The 18876-nt window shown below is 35.4% G+C and overlaps 1 protein-coding gene across 2 annotated transcripts in view; it reads right to left on the bottom strand.

Moving 5' to 3' along the window:
* Nucleotides 1–18255, bottom strand: part of LOC131979463 (solute carrier family 35 member F5-like) — a 34925-nt gene extending 16670 nt beyond the window's left edge. Inside the window, exons 1-9 of one of the 2 annotated variants that reach the window (XM_059343449.1) lie at nt 18129–18255; nt 16183–16274; nt 14905–15046; nt 11683–11832; nt 10242–10304; nt 10067–10148; nt 6898–7091; nt 3164–3245; nt 1227–1314 (exon numbers count right to left, since the gene is read on the bottom strand). In XM_059343449.1, coding sequence (XP_059199432.1) covers nt 1227–1314; nt 3164–3245; nt 6898–7091; nt 10067–10148; nt 10242–10304; nt 11683–11832; nt 14905–15039 — 794 coding nt within the window. In that variant the 5' untranslated portion in view covers nt 15040–15046; nt 16183–16274; nt 18129–18255. The remainder of the gene's footprint in view (nt 1–1226; nt 1315–3163; nt 3246–6897; nt 7092–10066; nt 10149–10241; nt 10305–11682; nt 11833–14904; nt 15047–16182; nt 16275–18128) is intronic. The other variant, XM_059343450.1, reaches the window with a different exon arrangement.
* Between the last annotated feature and the right edge of the window lie 621 nt (nt 18256–18876).

The raw sequence follows: 18876 nt of genomic DNA, 5'->3' as shown, positions 1-18876 counted from the left end.
CAGCAAAGGGCTGCCCCCCATCACAGAATTTTTTATTTGACAGACAACAGAAAAGTCTGACGCAACCTTTGGGGTTAGTGTGTCCTTTATGTAGCTAGTAGAGCCGCCTTTTCTCAGACCTCATTGATTGATTGATTTATTAACAGTAACTAAAATCTTTTCCTAACCTTAACCATACCATGGTTACACACACAGATTCATGAACACGCATACATACACCACCGCTTATTTTCTCATTATATTATTATTATCTTTTTTTTTTTTGTGTGTCATTAGTTTGTTGTTTATTTCTTTTCTTGGAGATCCTCATTTGGGGAATACCAGTTTGCCTTGTATATATGTTTGTCTGTTTACCCTATGTTTTTGTTATTTACTTTGTGAATATATACCTTGAAAAAAAAGGGGGGGGGTGCAAGGTACAATATTGTAAAAAAAACGAAATGACTCATTATGTTTGTGAAAGTAAGAAGAATAAGAGAAAAAAAACAAAAAAAAAACATACCATGGATGTCATACACATACCGTATATTCAAGTGTGCAAGAACTTACAAAAGTAATCCCTCCCAGTTATCACTTATGACCACTAGAGGCCTGAGGTAGACTCTGACCTGTCTGGATTTTCGCTTTTCTTTTTCTTTTGCCGTGTGAAGGATGTTTCTGGCTGTCACCCTTTGGGCACAAAGTTACAACAAGATGGGATGTTGCATTTACAAACAGGAAGCAACAATTCCTGCAGAGTATGCCTTTAAAAAACATGGGCAGTGGATGTCATCGACCATAATCTGGGGTTTTGCTGAAATGTCCAATATCAAAATTCTTGTCTGGGTACAGAGTTTCTGCACAATTCTGCTATTAAAAATGTGTCTGTTGGATGACGGGACAAATATATCAGCTATTTGCGATTGACTGCATGCATTACAGGATGTTTTTTGGGAAGGAGATTTCTTTTGACAGATTTTTGTCATTTTCTTTGTCTGCCTGCGAAGAAAGAGCTGCGTGCAGAGAAAGGGGCCAGCCAACACAGAGAGAAACAGCAGGAAATAAAACAGCATGTAGATCCAGCAGATTTTCACACCTCGCAAAAGTGGTTTGATGGCATTTTAGAAAACAGAAATTGAAATGTAAAGTGCTGCAAAAACATTGAAAATACACAAAAACAACACTATCACTCATACAAATATATGCTCAGCACCGACAGCTCCCAACATGCCCTTCTCACCACTTACCTCAGAGCCACGGCTAACAGTTTGGACAAGGTGAAGCGGTCGCTGCTGTTGCTGGGAAATATGGCTGCCAAGATGAGCGTGAACAGGCCTGAAGAGGGAGAACACAAAGTCAAGTCCACTCATTTTATTTATATAACCCCAATATCACAAATCACTAATATGACAAGGGGCTCATAAAAGACAGAGGTGAATGAGACATCAGTGGCATCAGACGGCTGACAGATCTTCTCTTTAGAGCCCCTTTCCTAGTGCCGTCCCAAAAATGTCCCGCTATATTGCCAGAAAGATCTGTGCCAGCTTCTCGCCTTAGGGCGTATATAGTGCACACCATGCCATTTGCACACTTGTGTAAAAAAAAATGTCTAATATTGACTGTCTTGTACGAATAGAATTTTTAACTTATGTATAATTTTGCTGCCACTTCTACACTGTGACCTCTGATTCTATTTGTATAGCACAATTCAACACAAGGTAATTCAAAGTGCTTTACATACACATTAAAAACAGCAAGACACAATTGAAAACAGTAAATGTAACAGTAAACAGTCAATTAAAACAGGGAAATCGAAATAAAAATATAAATAGGTGAAAATAAGATACAGCAGGATAAAAAAAGAGATAAAATAATAAAAAGCACAAGTCAAACATTGTGTAGTTAAAAAGTAATGGCAGTAGAGTAGAGCAGATAAGTGTTAAAGTTAAGAGTATGCTTCAGTAAACAATAGTGTTTTTAGTCCTGATTTAAAGGAGCTGACCGTTTGGGCAGACCTCAGATCTGCAGGTAGTTTGTTCCACAGGTGAGGAGCAGAATAACTGAAAGCTGCCTCACCCCGCTTAGTTCTTGTTTTTGGGACACGCAACCGTGGGATAGTGAGAAACATAATTTAGATTCCTTTATATGTCTGCTACATGTGAAGAAATTGACAATAGAGCTGACTTTGAGAATAGAGACTTTGAATTTGACTTTTGACTTTGAGGTTGGAGGAGACAATAGTGACGTGCAACAGAGCAGCAGCAGCGCTGCACAGTAGCACGATCAGCGGCGGCGGTTGCTAACTGTGCACAGTTAGCAACGGCGGTTGCAGATGTTGTGCAGCTGCTGAACAGTGACTCGATGACTGTCGGACCAATTGGGAGGCGTGTGTTAAGGCTAATACACACTCCAGAAGAAGAGAGAAATTTGTTCTCTCTCCAGGGCTGCAAGAACAGAATGTTGTCATTTTGTTCTTGCAGAAAGAACACATTTCTCTTCATTCACAAATTTGAATTTGAATAAGACGTGTGCTGCAGTGGGAGGGCCCTGTGAGGAGATCTGCACTTGAGTTTCTCGTGAAGTATGAAATTTCCTGTCCAGAAAGAACTTTGTTCTTGTTCTTGCCACCTAGAGAACAAGAACAAATGTCTCCCTTAGTGGTCCCGTTTCCAACAGTCCCACCAATTTTCCGCCTCTGTGACTACCTCTGAAGGCATAAAATTTCCCGCTTCTGTTGCTTTCACAGTGCAGACGAGACGTTACAGAGCCGTAAATGTCGCAGCATGAAACAGCATTATGAAGGTTAGATCAATAAACAGTCATGGAAAAAATGATTAGACCATTTTTCTTCCTTTCTTCAATTTCTTGTTCATTTCAATGCATGATACAACTAAAGGTACCATCTGTTTGGACAAATATATTGATGATAACAACAAAAACAGCACATAAGAGTTTCATTTAAGAACTGATATCTAGACATTTTCCATGGTTTTATTGATAATAACCAAAATCATTATCAAGAAAATCAATTGAAGAAGAATTGAAGAAAAAAGGGTGGTCTAATAATTTTTTTTCATGACTGTATGATGGATAACAAAACCTGTAAAACTGTTTGAGGTACAATACGTTTCAGCTCAAATGTATATATATATATATATATGAATAATGTGAGAAAAAGAGTCACCTGAGGTGGATGAAAGAATATTGACGATGGCGACCTGTGTGTCAGACAGAGCCTCCTGATAGGACAGGTTGGCCAGGAACCACTGGAAGACAAACAGAAGCAGTGATGAGACATTTTCTACACCACACTGTCCAACAGCTGGAGTAAATACCATCAGATTAACTGTCTGAAGCCTGTTGTAGCAGACTTTTAGAAGTTTGAGTTCCACTCACTGTTCAGTCGCTGAGGCTCAGGGGTTAAAAACTCTGACCAATGAATCTCACTTTTACCAGCATGAATCTAGCCAGAGACCTCTCACTCATTTCTCACTTGCAAACCAGCAAGAAATAGGCGATAGACTTCTTCTTCCACTGCCAATTGCCTTCTATTTTTTTTTTACTGGAGCGTCATATTTGACGCCACATTGGCCCTTTCTTACTGCTTTCCAGACTCCATTAACATATTGTTCATTTAAACAGATGTGGTGTCTACATTATGCAGACGATACTACTAATTTCTTATTTCTAAAGAAATTTTGAGTGTTCTTGACTCTGGTCCGTGACTCTCACCCATACATTATTGACACTGCCGAGAAGTTTACAGTGTGTTATCTCTACCGTTGCTTAGGTATCTGTCTGTGTCTCCCTCTATCTATCTGTCTGTGTGGCGGCCACCAATCAGAGGCAGAGCAATCAACTGCAGCTGCTCCTCCTGTGACATTTGACACCACCGAGACAGAAAAACAGAAAAAAGTTCCCCTCGAACAGAAAGCATTCACTTTGAACTTTTTCCTGAACGTCTACATATGTGTTTTGTGAAGAAAAATGAAGAAATAGTTTTTTTGGAGCAATCAGAAGAAAGTGGTACCTCTGCTTTCCTCCTGAAATGTTCCCGCCTTTTATCATGGCAGTCTATGAGGCTGTTGGTGCGTGTTGGTGGCGCATCTGTGCATCCTACGCCCAAACTATAACTCCGACAGCTTTAGCAGACATATGTGAGTGAGAAGATAAATTTTCCTACGTTTCTATGTATAAATTACTTCTGCAGAGTGGCATGTGTGGCCTCGTGCGCAGTTTCCAAATTGATTTTTTGACAAATTTCTCTCCCTCTGCACTCTAGCGATGATGTTATCAACTCTAACCTCTCTGTAAGGTAATAATGGGGGGATTTTTTGGCGTGCTTTTGCCAAATAACTTTGAAACCATTTGGGCTAAACCCTTAGAAAAGTCATAGCATACTTGTCATGGCCGAGACGGTCGATTTGATACCTTTTTAGTGTATGTGCCACCAAAACTAAAACTAAAGGAAGAATAAAATCTAGGATTAAGCCCGGTGGATAGTATGTAGTTTGCTCTTTCAAGCACACTCAATAATATTGTTTAATGACGTTGTATAACACTTACAGAGAGACTTTTAATTTGGCTTATATTTATCATAAAAAGCTCTTCTGTGAGATGTGGAACGTGACCGTTTGACATCTGGAAACATCAGCAGTCAGCACGTACACACACAGGTTCAACATTAATTAAATCACACTTTTGTTTTGTGATCTAATTATCAGAGTAACTGAGTGTGCTGTGAAAGTCTGTTTAATATGTTCATTTACATTTTAAATAACCGCTGATGAGACAAATAGAGTCTTCAACTGTTTCCTGCTGTCGGAGGAAAACCTCTAATATAAATTGTTAAATTTAATGCAGCCAAGCTTACCAGTAAACATCTACTCCTTCTAAAGATCATTTATAATTTCCCATGAATAATAAACAGACACCAACGAATTCTGCCAACATGATTTAACATGATTTGATACAGTTTGGTAGATGGCAAGCTACAACCCGATTTTCATAAATGTCATAAAATGAACAATAACTACAAAATTTAAAAGTTGTAGTCTAGTGGTGGGTGGAAAAATCGATACAGTATAGTATTGCGATATTTTGCGTTTCAATATTACCGTATATCGATTCACGGCCACCAAAGTTCGGCTTTTTTTATGTTTCATTCAAAAAAATTGAGAGCAGTAAAGCTTGTTGCTTTTGAAAGCTTGATCAAATTTTCAGTTTGACTGAATACTTTGTTGGTCAGTCTGTGGGTTTGACTCTCATTGTGGAGAAATAAAAAGACTGAAGTGAGATGAATAGACTGAGAATTTTCTCTTAGTTGACAAAACAGTTTTTGATTGAATTTCATTTTGTGGACACAAAAATGCAGTAATACAGTTAACTTGCAATATATTGTATCGCAAAACTGATTGGGATAAAAGTGTATCGGGGGCCTCTGCTGATTCATTCTCTAGTGTAGTAGAACTAAAATCCCCCGACACATAAATAAACTATTCTTGATAGAAGCTACTACAACTATTGTTTTGGGAAAATCTGCTTTTATGTAGTTTATGTGATTTTTTTAGATATATATTAGATGTATTGAATAAAATCAGGTTATAGCTTGCAGTTACCCAACTCAAAAAGTTACATTTTTATTTTTTTATAATTCTTTTTTTTTTTCATCCTACCTGGTCCTAATCCTAATCCTAGTCCTAATAATTCCGTGCAGTTGTCCTGGGAATAATGCCGATTGTTAACCTTTTAGCTGAAGACGAAAGCCAGATGCAAGTAGGTTGGCAGCTTTTTGTCCAATGTTAAAGGGGCCCAATAATAGCTGAAAATACCCAAAATAGTGTCAATAATAATAATTTAAAAAAGAGAAAAGATGACCGAATTGTGTCATATTAGTCACAAACGTAGCAAACTTATTAGAAGGTGAATAAAATAAAACATAAATATGTAACAATTCAGTAAAATCAATAGGCCGACATGTCTGACACAGTAGCATAAAAAACTTTTATTTCTGGGTTGTTGGATTGTATTTAAATGTCAGATGATAATGATGTCAGGTGATAATGATTAATATCATAGCAGGTGAAAAGGCCAAGTATAACCTGATAACCTGTTTTTTTCTCCTTTTGAAACCTTGGAGGAAAACTCCCGAACTCTTTGAAACGTTGAAGTGATCAAATTAAGGCCCGTGTCAAATACTCTGCTTTAAGATTTCCCAAAGGTTCTTGATTATGCTCAGAGTGGATGAGTCACAAATTAAAAACAGTTCATCACTTGAAAGGCTGCATGATTAATGAGCTGCAGTTTTGGCGCTCATAAACCATCACTTTTTACTATTTTACATAATTCATATGTAATACATATGTACAAACACATTTGTTGCCTCCTGGCATAACACACTGTGAAATTACTCCACTACAAGTAAAAGTCCTGCAATCAGCATCAAAATGTACTTAAAGTATCAAAAGTAAAAGTACTCATTATGCAGAATGGGCACACTCAGATTGTTATATATATATAATTAGATGATTTGTATTGATTAATTTATGTAAGCAGTGTTTTAATTTTGTAATGACAGGGCTCATTTAACTATTTAATATACTGTTGAGTTTAAAATGCATAATAACTTTTAGTTTATCATGTTTTTTATACTAAATCTCGACCTGAAAAGTAACTAAAGCTGTCAGCTAAATGTAGTGGAGTAAAAAGTATAAAACTTGCCTCAAAATGTAGTGAAGTAGAAGTATAAAGTTAGATAAAATGGAAATACTCAAGTATAGTACAGGTACCTCAAAATTGTACTTAAGTACAGTACTTGAACAAATGTACTTAGTTAGTTACTTTCCACCACTGGTTACTATGCATTGCTATTACATCACGTCTAGAGAAAAACAGGAGCTGGCACGGACTGATTCTCACCACAAAGCAGAAGAAGAAGCTGATTTTGGCCACATCAGTGATGGTGAGCTTGCCCACCGTGCGCAGCATGGCCTCGTGGTCCTTGGCGGCTGGGTAGGACATGCGGGACAGTTTGGCCTCCAGGGCCTGAGTGGAGGGCAGCTGACGCACCTCCATGATGTTACTGAAACGCACACGCTGCTTTTTGGACGCTGCTGTGAGATACAGAGGGAGAGAGGAGGAACACTCGGTTTATATCTCAACTCCCAAACATAAAAACTGTCAGCATATCACACTTCATCAGGTGTTAACCAGTTGTGGAAGAAGTATTCAGATCCCTTACTTCAGTAAAAGTTCTAATAGCACACTGTGAAATTACTCCACTACAAGTAAAAGTCCTGCATTCAAAACCAACTGAAGTAAAAGTACAAAAGTATCAGCATCAAAATGTACTTAAAGTATCAAAAGTAAAAGTATCCAATCCAATCCACTTTATTTATATAGCACAATTTTAGCAAACACAAGGTTTCCAAAGTGCTGCACAAACAATAAATACATAACACAATATAAAGAGATGTAGTAAACAATAGAACAGTAAGATGCAATAAGATAAAATAGATTAAAAATGGGATAAAAATAAATAAAATAAAATGTAAAATATACTGCCCGCACAAAATAAAATATGCATGAATACAATAAAAAACAAAAAATCATAAAATCATATAATCATAAAAAGTACTCATTATGCAGAATGGGCCGATTTACAGTGTTATATTCTACAAATTCTAAATATATTATTGGATTATTATTGAGGCATTTCAATTTTCTCAAGTCAGGGCTCATTTTAACTATTTAATATACTGTAATGAGGTTGAATTTTAAGAAAACGTCTAATCACTTTAAATGTATGATGTTTTTATGTTAAATCTCGACCTGTAAAGTAACTAAAGCTGTCAGCTAAATGTTGTAGAGGAAAAAGTTCAATATTTGCCTCAAAATTTAGCGGAGTAGAAGTATAAAGTTACATAAAATAGAAATACTCAAGTAAAGTTCAAGTACCTCAAAATTGTACTTAAGTACAGTACTTGAGTAAATGTACTTAGTTACATTCCACCACTGGTGCTAACGCATGACTGGGCTGAACTCATATCGTTTAAAACACAGGTGCCAAATATATGAGAAATATAAGAACATGAGAAACATAGAGAAAGCCTGACAGACAGACTGTCTCACTGTGTGGATCTGGACTGTTGCCTTTCAGCCAGATAAAGAAATTGAGGTGCGCTCCTGAACTGCATTACTTAAAAATATGAAAAAGTCAAAAGATCAGATTTTTCTCATTGCTCTGTGAAATGCAGCCAAGACAGAAGAGAGTGAAATAATTTTGTTCCTAATTTTGTTCTTATTGAGAAATGATGATGTGTGAAAGAAAAGAAAAACGAGAGGACTGAGTCTGAAAGGTCACACAGAGGTTTCTCTAGTTAAAGATTAGATTTTTTGTATGGACTCAGAATAATGACATATTATTATTATTATATTTTCTTAGCTCACCACTGCCCTCTGTTGGTGAAATGTAGTTTCAGACCAAACTGATGAGGTTATAAATCACATATCAGTCAGAGCCTACTCCTGTGGTCTTTTTAATAATAATAATAATAATAATAATAATAATAATAATAATAATAATGATAATAATAATAATAATAATAATAATAATAATAATAATAATGAAAAAAAGATTTACCAACCGCTTTTAAAAAAAGGTACTCAAAGTCAATTCAATGGACACAATTAAGGGAAAAAACCCTTTTTCAATAATCATGATTTCATAACTTTGGAAATATCATGCATTTATTTATCTTTTAACTGTGGATTTTCCTCAAACTTAACATATAATTCAACTGAAAAACAAACAAAAAAATGTAAGAAAATAATAGATGAATAAATCTATAAAAATATATTTAAATGGATAATATAAAAAATATAAGAAACCAGGTTAGGGTTAGGTAAACCAGAAACCATAGCTTTTAGATCATCTTGATCTGTATTTATATTTTTTTAAATTTTCATTCAAATTACTACTTTTTTCCCCCTGTAATTTATAGTCACACTTTTTGCTTTTGTTTGTGCTGCTGTGACAAGTGAATTTCCCCGTTGTGGGATCAATAAAGTATAATAATTTAATCTGATCTAATAAATCATAATAAAGTAGAGGAACTGTTTTTTAACATTAATGCACTTCCACAACCGATTGAAATCTACTTAATTTATATTCAATATATGAAAAATAACAAATACAAATTAGCCCAAAAACCACTACACATACTGATGTTCAACATATTTCTTTCAGTGACTCCAAACAGAATGTGGCACTATAATCATTTTATTTTATGTTCATAATCTTTGGAAGCAAAAATCACAATTAAGATTAAGATTAAGACTAAGATTCCCTTATTAATCCCACGATGGGGAAATTCCACCTCTGTTATTTAACCCATCCTTTGTTACACACCACTGAACACCACGCTTAGGAGCATTAAAAAAATAAAATTGGGCATGGTCAGCAACCATACTCATATATTTTGGGACTGCCCGAAAGTACAAACATTTTGGAAAAAATGTCAAAGAAGAACTGGAAAAAATTTTGGCAGTAGAACTTCCAATGGACTCTTTGTTATTTTTATTAGATGTGTTTCCTGACCACCTGCTTACCACGAACAATGTTATATATTACATATTTTGTTGATGATTGCAAGAAAAATTATTACTATAAATTGGATGAAGAAAGACCCCCCCACGATCATTCAGTGGTTACAGAAAGTAAAACATGTCTACATGATGGAATATATGACTGCCCAAATACAGCTAAAAGTACCTGTTTTTATGAGAAGGTGGGCCCCAGTTACAGACTATATTGCTTAAGACTCTTATACACTATTATTATCTAAATTAGCCCTTTTTATTTATTTATTTATTTATTTTTTGGGAATACAGAACCAGATAAAATATGTGTAATACCCTTTACAGTGCCATTTGTGTGACAGATGAAACCCAATCTCAAGATGTTTTGATTTGGTTTCCTTTGTGATGTTAATTGTCTGTAAATGTGCATAAAGGCAATAAAGTTAAAATAAATAAATAAATAAATAAATAAAATTGGATTATTAGGCAGCTAGTACTGTGTACTCACAAGAATCACAGTCTGCAATTAAACAGTTGGAGTGCTCAGCAGGAACATCCTGGAACTTCACTGGAACGTACAGCGGCTCACTCTGCACACGAGAAGGTCAGACACTTGGAGTTAGTTACACTTGTACAGCTTTAACGTGTTTACTGTTGAGAGTCACAATAATTAAACTACGTACCAAACAGTTGTTGACAGTCGTGTCGGTGGTGCAAGGCGCAAAGTAGGCCTCAGCATCAGCAAACTGCAGAGAGACACAATCAAACCATCAACTTACAGACCAGAACCGAGACGCATTAACCCATTAACAATTCAATCTCGTCTTATAAGAAAGGTTCAACATTTTCCAGAAAAAAGTTTTTGCCTTCAATATGCAAAATACGTTTATTTACTAAAAATATAAATATATGTTGTCTGATATGCACTAGAGGTGGGGGAAAAAATGTACACAGCATAGTAATGTGATATTTTGCGTGGCAATATTATATTGATTCATGGCCGTCAAGCATTGGTACTCGTTGGGCCGTCAGTACTGTGTGCTCACTTTTATATCATCATATGAAACTGGAAGATGTAAGGAATCTATAGGCACCATGTGTGTCAGGAAGAAATAACGCTGCAAAGTTCGGCTTTTTTATGTTTCATTCAAAAAAAATTGAGAGCAGTGAAGCTTGTTGTTTGTGAAAGTTTGATAAAATGCTGCAGTTGTTGTCGTCCATACATGTTTGATATCAGTTCAGTTCAGTTTGACTGAATACTTTGTTGGTCAGTCTGTGGGTTTGACTCTCATTGTGGAGAAATAAAAAGACTGAAGTGAGATGAATAGACTGAGAATTTTCTCTTATTGGAAAAAATCAATTCTTGACTGAATTTAATTTTGTGGTTACAAAATTCAGTTAAACATATATGTATATTATATTTTTATTTTTCGTTTTTTATTATTGTTTATTTGGCTACTGTTCGCCCCTCCTGTTTTTCTTTGAGGGGGAGAGAGTGTATTTTATTTTTACTATTTATTGTTTTTTGGTTATTTTATGTGAATGTGACTCTCTGGTTCGGGGGGCGGGGGGCTGTTCTAAAAGGGGGGAAAATGGGTGATTTGTACCTTTTCTGATTGAATATGTATTATGTCCTGACAACCCAATGAAGATATATATGAAAAAAAAAATGCAGTTAAACAGTTAAATCGTAATATATTGAAAATTGTTTTGTGGGGCCGATACGCTGATTCACACCTCTAATATGCGCCGATATTAAAACTTATTTAATTTAACAGAACATGGAGTATTATAATATTAAATACACTTTAAGAAAATGAAGAAAGCAACTTTCTGAGTATCTTTGCAGTCATGTCGCTGATATATCGACAAAAGCAGGTTGATTTTTATTCCAGCTCAAACATTTTTTTTTTCATCTCAGCTGTCATATATTGATAATCAGTACATTTTTCCCCTCTAAAATAACAATAACAATAACAAAATAACAATAATACATTCAGAAAACTTAATAGAAGGCATGGTTTGTGATTCTGTGTGACTGAAGTTATCGTAAAAGTTTGGAGAAAAGTAAAAATATTTAAATATTTCCCCCCCATGGAGTGAGTGTGTGCTTTAACTACTTACAAACGCAGAGTGGCGGCGTTTCAGCGTGCCGGTGCACTGCTGCCTCCAGGGCCGCCACAGCAGGAAACCCAGCAAGTAGAGAACAAACATGGAGGTCTTGGTGAACGTGCTGAAGAAGGGTTTGTTGTACTCCTGCCGCTTGAAAATGTACTGCAGGAAGAAACCAACAGGAGGGAACAGTTAGTAGAACAGCTTGTGTTGGTTAAATAACATGTGTGTGTGCAAGCTGCACAGTTTTCCCTCTCAGGCACTTGTGTTTGTTTTATTTTGCATTTCAAGTCTGTCAGGTTAAACACAGATCTTCCTAATTAAACATGGGAGAGTAACGACTTATATTTAGTGAACAGAATGTGACCGCTGATACTTTCTCTCCAGAAAGAAACAGTGTGCTTTTCATTTCTAGCTACTTTGAACCTGCTACAACCCCAGTTCCAAAAAAGTTGTGATGCAGTGTAAAACATACATTAAAAGAGAATTCAGAGTGACTTTTTGCAATATAATTTAGAACATTTAATATACTGTCTTTGCACAGCTGTCAGTTTACTAGATGTTAGAAAGGATTAGCAGATTATGGCACTCTGTTTGTTTTAGACAAGATCCCAACCTGTAGTCACACACTTCAAGATCCTTCAAAAGTAAGAATCGTGTATGGTCGGTTTTGTATTTATTCTCCCCCGTCTGTACTCTTATTTCTATTAAGTATTATTTTATTATTTATTTTTATTTACTTATGTAGTATTGTGGGGTGTTTTTTAAGTTTTATTTTTTTATTTATTTTTTTATTTTTTTATTGAGTATTTAAGTTTCCTGCTTTTGTTTGCTATTTATATTTACTATTTGTGTTTTACATGGTTTGGGGCATATGTTCGGAGTCCCAGTAGTTATATGTATGTGTTATTATGTCTGAAAATAAATAAAGATAGTGTTGGGAAAAAAAAAAAGTAAGAATCAGCAGAGATTATTTATGGTGATGGGCGAGCCGACCGTAGGAACCTGGCCCTGTGGGGTCGGGCGGGTTTGAGCTTTAAGCAGCCCTTGGTTTGAGCTCACCAGACGGTTTAATAAGTGACAAAGCAGTATTCTGAATAAATGATTTATTTCTACATAAACATTGTGTACAATTATTTGTCTTCTACCTTCCTCTTCTCTCTTTTATTGAGGTTTGTGCAGCCTCTTTCAAAAACACACAGAGTCACACGGGTCATTTCTCTGCTGTGCAGACTTGGAAAAAGTCATTCATGCTTTTATTTTTTCCAGACTTGATTATTGCAATGCACTTTATTACAGCATCAGCAAACTCAATATTCACAGACTTAAACTTATACAGAACGCTGCCACCAGGCTTTTAACCTTCAGCACAAGAAGGGAGCACATCACACCAGTCACGCTGCCCTCCACTGGTTACCTGTGAGTTTTAGAATTGATTTTAAGATTTTACTGCTTCTTTTTAACCCTTTATCAGGCAAAGAACTATATTTGGTAACTTCAGGTAATATTTCGAGAAAAAAGTTGCAAATTTACTAGATTAAAGTGGCAAACCTACAAGAAAAAAAGTTGCAGATTTAAGAGATTTAAAGTGGCAAATCTGCGCGAAAAAAGTTGCAGATTTACCCGAAAAAAGTGGGAAAAAAAGCCAATTTTTCCCCCCAGATTGACCACTGTAAATCTCACAAATCTGCGCATATTTTTCTCGTAGATTTGCCACTTTAATCTCGTAAACTTTTTAAATATTCTCTAGGGTTGAAATTTGGAATTTGCAAGTATTTCAATGAGTGCCCTATTAAGGGTTAAAGTGGTGAATCTGGGAGAAAAAAGTTGCTTTTTCCCCACTTTTTCCTCGTAAATCTGCGACTTTTTTCGCGCAGATTTGCCACTTTAAATCTCTTAAATCTGCGACTTTTTGTCTTGTAGATTTGCCACTTTAACCTAGTAAATTTGCAACTTTTCTCTCGAAATATTACCTGAAGTTACCAAATATAGTTCTTTGCCTGATAAAGGGTTAAAGCCCTCAATGGTCAGGCTCCTGCTTACATTAGCGACCTACTTACTCCCTAGGAGCCTGATCGCTGCATGAGATCATCCAGCAGGGCCCGACTAGTGGTTCCTAAATCCAGACTGGTCACAAAAGGTGACCGAGCCTTTGCTGTTCGGGCCCCAAAGCTTTGGAACATCCTGCCTAGAGATCTCAGGCAGGCAAACTCAGTGTCATCTTTTAAATCTCTTCTTAAAACTCACTTTTATTGTATTGCCTTTTATTGACTTTTTCCCTCTTTTACATTGTTTTATAAATTGTTTAATTGTTTTATTTAAGTGTGCTTAAATGAATTTTGTTTTACTGTCAAACACCTTGTAACTTTGTTTTGAAAGGTGCCATACAAATAAAATTATTATTATTATTACTCTCTTTTTTTCTCTCGCCAACAACACCGCTCTCAATGCTCTCTCAACCTGTTTCTTGTGCACTCACTGGCTGTAGCTCCTCGAGAGATTCCCCACAAGATCAAGATATTTAGCATACTTAGATATCTGAATGAATAAAACAGTTGCTGGGAGAGAAAGAGGCCAAATCACAAAACTTCTCAATACAGTACAGGCCAAAAGTTTTAGAACACCCCAATTTTTCCAGTTTTTTATTGAAATTCAAGCAGTTCAAGTCAAATGAACAGCTTGAAAGGGTACAAAGGTAAGTGGTGAACTGCCAGAGGTAAATAAAAAAAGGTAAGCTTAACCAAAACTGAAAAATAATGTACATTTCAGAATTATACAAGTAGGCCTTTTTCAGGGAACAAGAAATGGGTTAACAACTTAACTCTATGGAGTCTTGGGCTATTTTGTCCATTTTTGAATTCATTTCATGTCTTTGTAAGTCATTTTGTGTCTTTTTTTTTGGTCATTTTGTGTCTTTTTTTTGTCATTTGGTGTCTTTTTTTGGTCATTTGTGTCATTTTTTAGTCCTTTAGTCCAACATAAAATGTGATTTTGAATCTTTTTTTTACTTTCAAAACACTATCATGCTCAATAAAGAATTTTAAATGTTGCAAATATGCATTCATTTCAGAGTACACTGAGACATTAAACTGCATAATTTTCAATTAAATTCTGGAAAAGTTGGTGTGTTCTAAAACTTTTGACCAGTAGTGTACATCTGTGACCCCTCTCTCATTTCATTACAGCTGTGTTATCTCGTACCTCGCGGCGGCGGGTGTGGACTGACTGACTTACTGAGGTTAGCTCAGAGGAGGCTACCCAGATGACATCCACCAGCAGGAGTATCACCACCCCCAGGGCCATCCGCCTCCGCTGGGCTGCGGAGCTACCCTGAGAGCTCATCCGGTTCATGATGAACACCCACTCCATCAGGACACTGATGAGACATGCAGGGACGAGCAAGGACATAATGAAATTACAAGACTTTTCAAGTTTTTTTCAAGCACAGATAACAAATATTTGTGCCAGCTTCTCAAATGTATGAAGGATTATGACAGCTTTGTGTTTTGGCCTGTCAGACTTAAAGATGGTTTGACAATGTCCCCTTGGGCTCTAAAAAATATTGTGATGGGCTACTTTTCTCTATTTGTCATCATTCCACAGTCTAGGGCAGCTATTCTCAACCTTAGGGTCGGGACCCCGATTGGGGTCGCGAGATGATTTCTGGGGGTCGCCAAATCATTTTGGAAGTCAGCTCTGTCTCCACTGTGTTAAAGTGTTCATGTGTTAATGTGTTTTAGTCTTTTTGGTCATTTAATGTCTTTTTTGGTCATTTTGTGTTTTTGTTTTTTTTGCAATTTTGTGTCTTTTTGGGTGATTTTGTGTCTTTTTTTGGTCATTTTGTGTGTTTTTTGATTATTTTGTGTCTTTTCTGGTCATTTTATGTTTGTTTTTTTTTGTCATTTTGTGTCTTTTGGCCATTTTGTTTCCTTTTTTGGTCATTTTGACTTTTGTTAGTTATTTTGTGTCTTTTTGGGTCATTTTGTGTCTTTTTTGGGTGATCTGAACTGTGTGTGTGAGATTCTGTTCAGTGAGTGGGGTCGCGGACAACATGCATGTTAAATTGGGGGTCGCGACTCAAAAAGGTTGAGAACTACTGGTCTAAGGAAGCTGTTAAAAATATCACATATTAATGAATAAGGAAAACAATCATTAGTTGCCGTTCTATTTATCAATCCTTATCAATCTTTAAGAAGAGACTGAAGACCTAGCTCTTTACTGAACACCTTCACACTTGATCTACACAGACGAGGACCATAAATAAATAAAATAAAACAAATTGTTCGCACTGACCACTTGTTCCATCCTAATGGACTCAAACTGAACCAAAGGCACTTACTCTTGTTTTGTTTTTTGACTTCATCTTTGCTTGTGTTGTATTAACTCTCAAATGTATGTCGCTTTGGATAAAAGCGTCTGTAAAACTCTCTAATCAGTGTCAGTGCAACAGCATAAATCTGCCACACTTGGAGTAAGCTTAAAAACACAACATTAGAGGCACACAATACAGACCTGTTTACCAGCAAACTTTGCACACTAAAATGTTCCTGCCAGATGCAGACTCAGAGTGGAGAGCAGCCAGGGGGCTCACAGTTAACAAACACCTGCAACAAAAAGCAAGCAAAAGACTGTGAAGTTACGTTTTTTTAAAACCAACAAGCAGTGGTGGAAACTTACTAACTAAGTACGTTTACTCAAGTACTGTACCTAAGTACCTGTATTTTGAGGTCCTTGTACTTTAATTGAGTATTTCCACATTTGTAACTTTATACTTCTACTTCACTACATTTTGAGACAAATATTGTACGTTTTACTCCACTACATTTACCTGACAGCATGATATTTTAAAAGTGATTAGACATTTTTTTAATTAAACCTCCTAACAGTATATTAAGTTGTCAAAATGAGCCCTATCTTTACACAATTGAAGCGCTTACATAAATGCATCAATACAAATAATCTAATAATATATTTAGAATATATAAAACAATCTGAGTGGGTCCATTCTGCATAATGAGTACTTTTACTTTTGATACGTTGAGTACATTTTGATGCTGATAATTTTGTACTTTTACTTCAGCAAGTTTTGAATGCAGGACTTTTACTTATAGTTGAGTAAATTCACAGTGTGGAATTAGTACTTTTACTGAAGTAAGGGATCTGAATAATTTTTCCACCACTGCCAACAAGTCTATAAGGACACTTCAAGCACCAGTGGAAATGCTACTGGCCAAATAATTCACAATATATGCCTTTAAAGCTACCAAATACCAGGCATAATAGGCATGTTAACATCTCTACTTTCATGTGTTAAAGAAGAGTATAGAAGTGGGCTAGTTAGCTAAATGTCAGCTGTGTGTGTAGTAAACAACTGACTAATAGAGCAGTACTGTACTTAGCTATACATTTTAAGAGTTAGTTTGGCTATTTTCCATTTTGTCACACTGTTAAAATAATCGCCCAAGTCATTTTTTGTCAAAATTGTTAGTTTTTTTTGCCTAAATCATCTCCTCATGACGCCGGCCACCTATGGTAAAATCACCTACATCCTCAGTTGATCAGATCATGTGATTTTACCCCTTTAAGATCATCACTTCTTTAACAATATGCCACATTCATAGGCATCAGATAAGAACCCAGTAAATAAGACCTAGAGGGAGATTGTTTAGTTATCAGTTTAGTTTATCAGTGTTTTATTGTTGACACTAATATTGGTAACACTTTACTCTAAGCTGCCTACATAAGAGTGACATGAGTGTGTCATAAACATGACATGGGATGTGTCATGAACATGAATGACACTTTGAAGTAACATTAATGCTCATGATACTTGTCATGTCATGTTTCTGACAGGCTTGTGTGACTCGTATGTAGACACCTTCAAAATAAAGTGCTACCATATCTTGCTTAAGTCACTAAGGCATGTTAAAAAAATTGCCTAAGTCATTTATTTCGCTTAAGTTACATAATTTACACACAGTATTACTATGCCAATAGTAATAGTTGTTACATCCTTTTTGAGTGAAATGATCACTAAATGTCATATGTTACACTTTTGGTGAAGTTTTTTATGTTTCCTGCAAAACGTGAAAAATGAGTCAGGCTATTATTTTGACAGGGTGACGGTTTTTAAACGGGTAGCTTAGCTATGTGTTAAGTTCTTCTACAAAGCTAGCGAAACAGCTTAAAAGCTAGCTATTTTACTAGATATTAAAGTGATAGAGACTGGAGGTCAACACATAATGGTATAGGTTGTTTTTCGTGTTTAATGTTTTTATTCATTGCCAGGAGTTGGTTCAGGTGCAGCTAACCTGTGGCGTTTACGTTAGCACATAGTATCGCTGTGCTACGTTTACTTGTTTATCAATATCAGATAACTAGCGTTAACGTTGACGAGCTAAGCGCTAACAAGCCTGCTTCATTAAGTGATCAAAACGCTTAATTAAAGTCTCTTTTACCTTAATGCGTGAAGAGGTCATTTAGCTCGCACCATCATACGCTTATCTTCCCACCTGCAGCTGAAATATCAACACAATTACAGTTTTTACGATAAAATTATTGATAGTCCAACGGTTGTAAACATTAGCACACCCTCCCCTCTTCGTTATCAGGTGACATCACTTATGTGCCGCAGAGGCTTCTGGGATATGAAGTCTTAATGGCGAATATGGTCATTACCACCATAGACACATATATATATATATAATTATATATTATTATTATATAAATTATTATTATTATTATTATATATAAAAAACTTAATACATAATTGATTATATCAATGGTGGTAATCATATATATATATATATATATATATATATATATATATACATATATATATATATATATACATATATATATATATATGATTACCACCATTGATATAATCAATTATGTATTAAGTATATATATATATATACATATATATATATGTATATATATATATATATATATATATATATACATATATATATGTATGTATATATATATATATATATACATATATATATATATATATACATATATATATATATATATGATTACCACCATTGATATAATCAATTATGTATTAAGTAATAATGTATGATGTCTATGATCACCAGAATGTAACTACATTTACACAAGTACTGAACTTAAGTAACATTTTAGGTACTTAAGTTCTTTACTTAAATATTTCCATTTTATGTAACTTTATACTTCTACTTC

The sequence above is a fragment of the Centropristis striata genome, chromosome 10 (genome assembly GCF_030273125.1).
Source record: "Centropristis striata isolate RG_2023a ecotype Rhode Island chromosome 10, C.striata_1.0, whole genome shotgun sequence".
NCBI lineage: Eukaryota > Metazoa > Chordata > Actinopteri > Perciformes > Serranidae > Centropristis > Centropristis striata.
The sequence above is the reverse complement of the archived record's forward strand: the minus strand, read 5'-3'. Positions and strand labels throughout refer to the sequence as shown.